Source organism: Chenopodium quinoa, unplaced genomic scaffold, assembly GCF_001683475.1.
Source record: "Chenopodium quinoa cultivar QQ74 unplaced genomic scaffold, ASM168347v1, whole genome shotgun sequence".
Classification (NCBI taxonomy): domain Eukaryota; kingdom Viridiplantae; phylum Streptophyta; class Magnoliopsida; order Caryophyllales; family Amaranthaceae; genus Chenopodium; species Chenopodium quinoa.
In genome coordinates, this window is record NW_018742204.1 from 19,441,207 (window position 1) to 19,450,285 (window position 9,079).

The 9,079-nt window shown below is 28.8% G+C and overlaps 1 protein-coding gene across 2 annotated transcripts; it reads right to left on the reverse strand.

Annotated features, from left to right (window-relative positions):
- Positions 1–202: 202 nt before the first annotated feature.
- Positions 203–8,432, reverse strand: LOC110721622 (MADS-box protein CMB1-like). 2 transcript variants are annotated; one of them, XM_021900812.1, is made up of 8 exons: positions 7,947–8,432; positions 3,042–3,120; positions 2,831–2,895; positions 1,864–1,963; positions 1,652–1,693; positions 1,055–1,096; positions 614–750; positions 203–497 (listed from the first exon to the last, which is right to left on the reverse strand). In XM_021900812.1, the coding sequence occupies exons 1-8, from the start codon at positions 8,129–8,131 to the stop codon at positions 404–406; spliced, it is 744 nt and encodes a 247-aa protein (XP_021756504.1). In that variant the 5' UTR covers positions 8,132–8,432; the 3' UTR covers positions 203–403. The 2 variants fall into 2 exon arrangements, with proteins under 2 accessions (XP_021756504.1, XP_021756511.1); XM_021900819.1 differs by having other exon boundaries at positions 2,831–2,892; positions 7,947–8,429.
- Between the last annotated feature and the right edge of the window lie 647 nt (positions 8,433–9,079).

Consider the following 9,079-nt stretch of genomic DNA (forward strand, 5'->3'; position numbering starts at 1 on the left):
AAAAAAATTTAATTGATGTCCAAGCTTTAAAAAAAATAAAAAATAAAAATAAAAATAAAAATCAATTTTACAAGATCAAACATACTAATAATTAAAAAATTAATTTAAAACTAAAAGAGGCTAAAAAACTAGTTAGCCACTTCACTTGATGAGCTTAATTTATTCGGTTGTAATGTATCAATAAAGTTTCAATTTTCAAGTCTTCTTCCATTGTAATATAATGGGTCATAAAGTAGTAAAATTCATCCATTAAATTACATTCTTTTTAGTAAATGAAATATGTGCCCTTTTCAATTGCTTTATTCAGACTATAATAAACATACATTATTATTACATACAAAGTCCATTATAGTTAGATTAATCATCAAGAAGTAAACTTATACTTAAAAACAGTTCATGTAAATCAAAGCAACCATGCTGGTGTAAAGCCATTATTATTGTCATTATGAGTTGAGGTTGTCGCGTTGTTCAAGTGATCCTGCGTCGCAACATTATAACTGCGCAAAAGCCGAAAGGAGATGAATTTAATTAGCTACTCATTTAAGGGCTAATGATCAATCAATCAATTGAATCAATGGAGATGAAGAGAAGACAAGAGTCTTAGAATTTTTACCCGTTTGGCGGTGAGTTATTGTTGCATGGCAATGGCTCAAAGAAATCCTCATTAGATTGGCGAGCATAAGGTGTAGGATTATTTTGTGCCGCCTCAACATCCCATTGTTGCCTCAATGTTGCACAAGATTCTTCCAACTGTAAGAAAATCATAGCATGTAGAATTATGTTCCTTAAGTATGTTACTCTATATTCATATTATCATATACATCTAATACTATATGCTTAATTACATAGTTAGTTCTAGCTTTTTCAGCAAAAAAAAAAAAAAAAAAAAAAAAAAAAAGGTTAGTTCTAGCAATGTTGTTTAGTAGCAATAGACCAATAGTACTAGTAGTAATAAACTAATAATAATAATATAACCTAAAATAAAAAAATAAAAAATAAAAAAAACTAAATCATGCAAACTGTATGTATTGTAGCTTAATTAGTATAAATGTACCTTTGCCTTCAAAGCTCTATTGGACTCTAGCAACATCTCCTCCTGTATCCAGAATCATTCAATGCATAAAAACAATATTTAATTAAACTGTATTCTAATCATTATTCATTTATCTCTAAACATATACAATATGGAGTACTTAATTAGAATTGAACACTTTATTAACTTAAACAATATTGATTTTCTAATTGATCAGCATATACAGGTAAAGAAATAAATTGGTGGTTGTGTTTATTTAGGATTGAAGAGAACGAGTATATATAGGTTAGAGAATGTACAATATTGGTTTGGAATGAAGATAAGAAGGGATTACTTAATTAGAAATTAAATCAAAGGCCATGTCTATGATGACTTAAAGGAAAAGAGAGACTATATATATAATCTCATATGCCTAGCTATATAGTGTGTGAAATATTTGTCCCCAAGTTCATGTTGAAAGATGAAATTTTATGTATGTGTACAATATATAATCTCATATGCCTAGCTAAACTAGAACAACACAATTATGTAAAAATTAAAATAATTAAGACATAATGCTGAAAGTGTACTTAGCTAGCTTAGACAACAATGCAATAATAAATTAAGCATTAATTTTACCTTTCTTTGAAGGTCTGCTAGTTGATCAAGCATATGTTGTGTCTGCAAATTATGAACAAATAGGGCATTTATATAAATATATTGAATTTGATGTTAATTTGAGTAACTAATTAAGCTAATTTGTTGGAGTATTTAGAATTTCTAGAATACAATTAATAATTGTTTTACATAGTATTACATGATTTTGCAAGTAGGAAATATGAATATGTTACCTTAATTGATCTGATTTGCCTTAAAGACTTGTCTAGTTGATGCTCAAGCTGCTCCAACTCCTTGGTACTCAACTCTGCCAAATCCTCCCCTAGAAGATTCCTGCAAAATTAACACCTCATTTAGAATAAATGATTCAACTAATAGAGCATCGCGCAAAAGCATTATTTTTTTCATACGTTACATTATATTAGGTGCTTCTATACATATAACATAGTGTCATATATACTCAAATTCTAGAATTAATTATGAGCAATTTGGCATACATAATTTTTCATACATTACATTATATTATATTAGGTGCTTCTACAAGTAACAAAAACAATGGCAAGATGGTGTAGCATCATCCTAACTACTTTATACATATATGGACATATATATACAAGTAATATGCTTGTCCATCAATAGCACATCATATATTTAATGTGAAAAAGATTAAAATTATACAAAATGAGTTTCATATTTTAATTAAAAATAACAATAAAAAGCTTTATTCAGTTTCATGACTTCCATCACTAATTAATGCAAAATATTATATGCCCTACATACTAGATTACCAATTTACATGTAAATTAAAACACATTAATGTACTTTCCTCATTTTCTTATACTCAATAGATGAAATACTTTTAAATTTACATAATTCACGCATTGCACATTGTTTGTTATTGGTGATTTAATTTGTTCATAAATAAAAACACAAATATATGGAGTCTTGTTAAATTTATCTCAATTTTCACTTCTCAAATATCAATTATTTATGTTGTTTTTATTCCATATTGTTAATCAAAGATGTGCATTAGTACGCATGGTATGCTATGTAATTAACTTACCCTAGCTTATTAGCCCCCAAAAATCATATGATCAAGAATTATTTGCTCATAACACTATAAACACCATCTAATAGATAATTCAAAGATTATGCAACGTAACCCCTATACAATGCACTCTATAAATATGTAGCATTCACCTTTGATTTCGTTGTAGAACACCAACTTTGGCTTTCAACTTTAGATATTCTTGGTAGCTATTCTGCTTGGGAACGCAGAGAACGTAAATCAGTTTAATTAATGTCTAATGAATGTAGTAATTGCATTTTCGATATTATATCACAAACACAATACAATGCAAACGATTTCAATACAACAACAAGAACAAAGAAGAGAAGAGTATAAATTTACCTCGTTCTCCTTTGAAGGCTGACCTGTTTCAAGTGAACCATAGCTACACCTTTGATACCTCTCCAAGGTTTTTGCCATACTATATATTGACATTCATAAAATCATAAGCAAAGAAATTATTCACATTAGTAACGTTTTATGTAGCTAAAACATGTCAAATATATTATAGGAATATACACAAGATTACTTAAATAACAACCTGCTAAGCTAGTGCAAATTATGATGAGTTAATTTTTTTTAAAAATTTAAAATATGAGCTAATAATTAGTTTTATATTGTGTAAAAAGAGGTCAAAGTGTAGTATTTAAATGTTACAAAAAGTCAAATTGACAAATTAAAAATAAAAATAAATAACTACTCGTACTACTACATGATTTTATACATTATGTTCTAATAAAAGCCTTAAATTATCTATCAAATAAATTAGAATTGGATAAATAATCTGTAATTACTTTGTGTGTCAATAATTATTTATGGTTAATGTAATAAATTTTACTTCCTTTTATTCATTGTTTCATTTTTCAATTTTGACACTATACGACCACTACACATTGAACATATACTACATACAAAGTATAATATAGACGCAATTATGTTGGATCTATCTCATTGGATTTGTCTTTATATATTTTCATAATGTATAATATTATTTATATATAATTTTTAACAATTACACAATTCAAGAAATTAAGGGTTGAAGCTGCACATTAATAGATATACCAAGTCAAAATGACACAACTAGAAAACAGACGAAATTAGGTTGTTGGTAGTGGGCCATAAAATTAATGTATGTGATATAAAAAAATTGAAACACATAATGGTAACTTAAATGAAAAAAAAAAATCATACAAAAGTAAAAAGAATATACCCAAAACAAAACCCATATCAGTCTTGTCATAGTTAGTTTGTGGATGTGAAAAATAAAGGAGATTATAACCCTTGATGAAAATACAAATATTTGATTGGTTTATGAGAATCAAAGTCACTACTCACTAGCTACTACGTGTCAAAATATTGTTTGAACTTATTAATTTAAATGAAAAAGAGTGACAGAAGAAAAGGAAAAAAAAAGGCAAAGGTAGATAAGCAATTAGTTTTTTAGATTAGACATTTACACAACATTTGTCGACTATAAAGAAGAGAAAGTCTAGATTACGTTATCCTTAAGTCTAGGTTACTTTAACATGATCTTGCTAGGGTTGTGTTACCTTGTGTATCGGTTAGTTTGATATCCAATAAAATTTTATGTACACATATTCAATTTTAAATTGGACAACTTATTATATAGCGTAATCGAAATCTGACTAGTTGAATTTTCAATTATACCTCTGTTTTGAGCATCTATAACTTAAGCTATATGGAGTATTTAGTATAGATGTTTAATTTATTGTTGTTTAATACAAATTAAAGTTTAAATAATAAGAAAATGAGCTTTCAAAAGAGATAACATGATTGTCAGCGTTCAGTGTAAGTAGGTCACTTATACTTGTATTATCTTACTTAAATTCTAAATCGAATTCAAATTTGAACTCCTACAACATTAAAAGTGCATTAGATATTTTATAATTTGGGAATATTTTAATGCACGTGAAAGTTAAAATAATATTATCATACAAGACTTTTTCTGTCCATGACATAATCTAATTAAACTATTTGTTTATGTCAAATTGGGAAAACCAATTAGATGATGTGGACTTGTGATCACTAATGATCCAAACCCATATCAAGAGGTACAAATGAATGGCAACTATGCCTAGCTAAACTTATTGTCGGCTATATAAGCTCTATTGTACTTCATTTATTTCTAAATGTTTCTTGTCTAGCTTCCAATCCTTACTTCAATCAATTTCTCTTTACTTTTAGCTTTTCCTTGACAAATTCCTCCAACATAATAGGTTGATGTCACCCCACTAATTTTAAAGACAAGTCTTACATCCATTATTAAAGTATACAGTGTCCTATGAGAAGACAAATTTTGTTACTAAATGATACGAGTAAGAGTTTCACAAAATCTAAAATTAAAGTCTTTCGCACCGTTCAATCAACTTAGACCTATTTACTTCATACATAATATAATATTAGTATTACACAAAAAATTGATGAATTTATGTCCTATGACCTTGTTTTTATGATCATTATTACACTATGTAGCTCATTGATATTTTTAATTGAAGGATCAAATTATTTAAAAATGGATATTTTGTAAGAAACTATCTTTTAAAGCAATTTTTTTGCGAGAAACTACCTTATAAAAAAAATGTTGTAAAAAACTACCTTATAAAAGCTAAATGTTGTAAGATACTACCCTCGGTCGGAAAGTGAGAATTGACTAAAATTTTCCGGCGTTGACCAATTCATGTGCCGGTCACATGACATTTAATTCATCTTGGTATTATATAGATAGGCTCGGGGAAAATTAGGGGAAAAAATGGGGAAAGATGAATTAAACGTTACGTGACCGGCACATGACTAGGTCAACGTCGGAAAAATTAAGTCAACTCTCACTTTCCGACCAAGGGTAGTATCTTACAACATTTAGCTTTTATAAGGTAGTTTTTTACAACATTTTTTTTTATAAGGTAGTTTCTCGCAAAAAAAAATGCTTTAAAAGGTAGTTTCTCACAAAATGTCCTTTAAAAATAAATAAAATGTTGTTCTTTAGAAAAGTTGGAGATGTTTTTGACGGGGTACACTAGGAAGTAGGAATGTAATGATTTATTGCTAGAATAAAACAAACAAGCAGAACGGAGAGGTAAGGCCTTATCATTGGTATCCTAGTACGAGAACAAAGCTTTATCAGATACCTTTTCTTGTTATTTCTTGTCAATGATTCTTAGCGTGCATAGAAAATTTTATACACTTATACAAAGAAGGTTTAGAATATATTTTGCTTAAATCAATGGAGATTAACCAATAACACTACAAGATATAACTAGTTTTGCTAATTGCTACAATAATTAATGTCATGTTTTTAAGTGTAAGGTGTAACACCTTAAAATCGACTGTGCCATGTCTAGCTACTAGCTAGAAATGTTGGAATATATTTTGCTTAAATCAATGGAGAATAATCAATACTGTAACACGGCAAGATACAACTAGTTTAGCTACTGTAAATTAACGTCGTTTCTTTTAAGTGTAACACATCTTAAGATCAATTGTACCATGTCTAACTAGTAGCACCAAAAATATATAGTTATAAAATAATTAAGAGTACTAATCCTATATTATGTCTTATAAAGAGGAACAAAACAAAATCACTTTTTTGTACTGAAGTTCTCAAACCATGGAGGAATATGCATTTGTGTTGTACTCAGTACTCCTATGCTTCTTGCATTAGCATAATATAGCTCATAAAGGACCTAAGAGAAGGAGCTTAGAGGGGCAATCTCGACCATTATATTGATTATTAATAAAGGACTAAGGGTCTGTTTTGTTTAGCTTATTTTCAGTTTAGTTCAGTTCAGTTCACTTCAATTCTTAATTTCCTTCTCTCATAGAACATTTAATTCAGTACAGTTTAGTTCAATTCAACTCAGTTAAGTCAATCAGAACATGCCCTAAGATTTCATTATTTATAAAACATAATAAATAATATTTTATTGGAGAAAGGAGGTCAAATGGTAACTCTATGAAAATAAGATGCCAAGAAGGAACAAAGTTGAGAAAAATAAGAAGTTACTTTTAAAAAATCCAAATGCTTACCATTGAGAGAATGACACCTCTAGAAATGATTGGAAATAGAAATGTCAAATCGGCCCATCAGCTCAATTTCGGTTCGAGTAAATTACATACATTAGGAATTTGTAGAGCTGTAGAGGTCAGTTTCCGGTCTTCTTTTGGGTCCAACAACAAAAATTTCAAAAGAAAATCTCCAAATAAAATTTGAGCTTCAAGTTAAATAATTGTGTTTAAGGCCTTATGTTCTCAAATCTCATGCCACTTCTAATCAAACTATCAAGTCACCAATAAAGTTTGCTAGGTCTAATAGAACCTTCCCTTCAAAACAAGGGTACTTATTCATTGTACGTACATTTAATTTATAATTATTAGCAATGGTAATCCCAAAAAAGACATGATTAGTAATGCTAATCACAAACATAAGACATCTAATTTGATAAATTTCAAATTAGCAAATTATTTCATGATTTAATTACATAATCATGAGAAATTATGACAAACAAACGATTAGCTACCAATCATACTAATTATTATTCCAATAAGGACAAAGTACTTTGGAGTAGATATTAAAACATGATTAAGGATTTTCTTGTATACATGATTAGAGTATGATTAACGTACATTTAAAAAAGGATTAAAGCACGACTAATTCTATCTGCTGAATTTTGACTAATCTTTCAAGTTTCTACGCCTCCAATTTACAAGACAAAGTCATCTAAGCCGTATACTACAAATTAATTAAGAAAATTTTACGCATAAACGAACTATTTAGTCCAAATAGATCATCAAGAATGAAGTTAATTTCTACAAAAACTCTTAGTTTTATTGATTAAGACGGATTTTATGGCTATTTTTTCCTTTTAGATCTAGCAATGAAAGTTATTTTACATGATCTAGTCACTAAGCATGATAAGACAAGTTAATAATCTACTTAATTAAAGGCAATAAATCCAAAAAAAATAAATAAAAGGGATGGACAAAATTAAAACCAAATTTTCGTGAATAAACTAACTAACAAATTACAACATAAAATAAAAAATGATCAAAAGCAACCCCGAATAACTTTAATCCCTTTATCCGGCTTTCGTTATAGCATCACCCTATCGATAAACAAAACTAATTCCGAACAGAGTGAGTATAAGTTTAATTATTACTCGATGGTATTAATTCAAGCTTTTATGCATCCAAATTGCGATTAAAAAAAGAGAAAGGGTAATTAAAAATAACCTGGAACTACTGCAGAATTCATAGAGTTTACCGCGGTTAGAGAAGACGATAAGAGCAACTTCCGCATCACAAAGAACAGAAAGTTCATAAGCCTTCTTAAGCAAACCATTTCTTCTCTTTGCAAAAGTTACTTGCCTATTTATTTTGTTCTCAATTCTCTTCAATTCTACTCTCCCTCTTCCCATTATTTTATATTATATGATATATATTACACACTTATAAAATATTATAATATATGCTCAAAAAAAAGGAAAAATAATATTAGAAGTCTAGCTATTAAATTTATGAGAGAATACTAAATATAAAACTGGGTTTTTCTATAGCTTTTGCCTCTCTAAAATACTTCTCAAAAACTAGGATTTTTCTTATTATTTTTTTTGGGGGGTGGGTTAACCTGTTGAGTAGGTAACACAACCTAGAGAGAGAAAGAAATAAAGATGATAATAAGTGAAGGTGAGAGAAAATAGAAACCCTTCAAATATAGAATGTTGGCTACTTTTCTTATCTCTTCTTCAAGGACAAATTGAGAGGTGAATGAATAAGAAGGTGGGCTATAGATGTGTGAGTATGATAGATGTATGATGTACTGTATTTTATTGGGTAGAACTAGAATTAGATACTAGTCTAATCTTTTCCTTTCATGGGTAGGGGAATTTTAGTCGTTACGGTCTAGCCGTGTTAGCCATGCGGTAATATATAAATGATGGTATTGGAAATGAATTTAGGTGTAATTTGGTAAGAAAAGTTGCATTGTAATATCAATGTCTGCTGATGATCAATTAAATTAGTTGGTTAGAATTTCAAGGGGTAAAAATTATTTACTGAGCTGGGCTGAAGTAAATCGAACTGAATTGGAGTAAAATTAAGTTGAAGAGAACATACCCTTAATATCACCCCAAGCTAAGTGGTAACGGGTAATAACGATAATGATTATATTTATGATTCTATGAAGGAGTTTGATAGAGTATAAAACATATCCCTATGCCTCAACCATAAGCTTAAGCTTGGTTGATAGAGTATAAAACATATTCCTAGGCCTCAATCATAAGCTTAAGTTTTTGGTTGAGGCCTAGGAATATATTTTATACTCTATCAGAGTTGATAGATAACATGAAACATGAAGTGAATTAGCG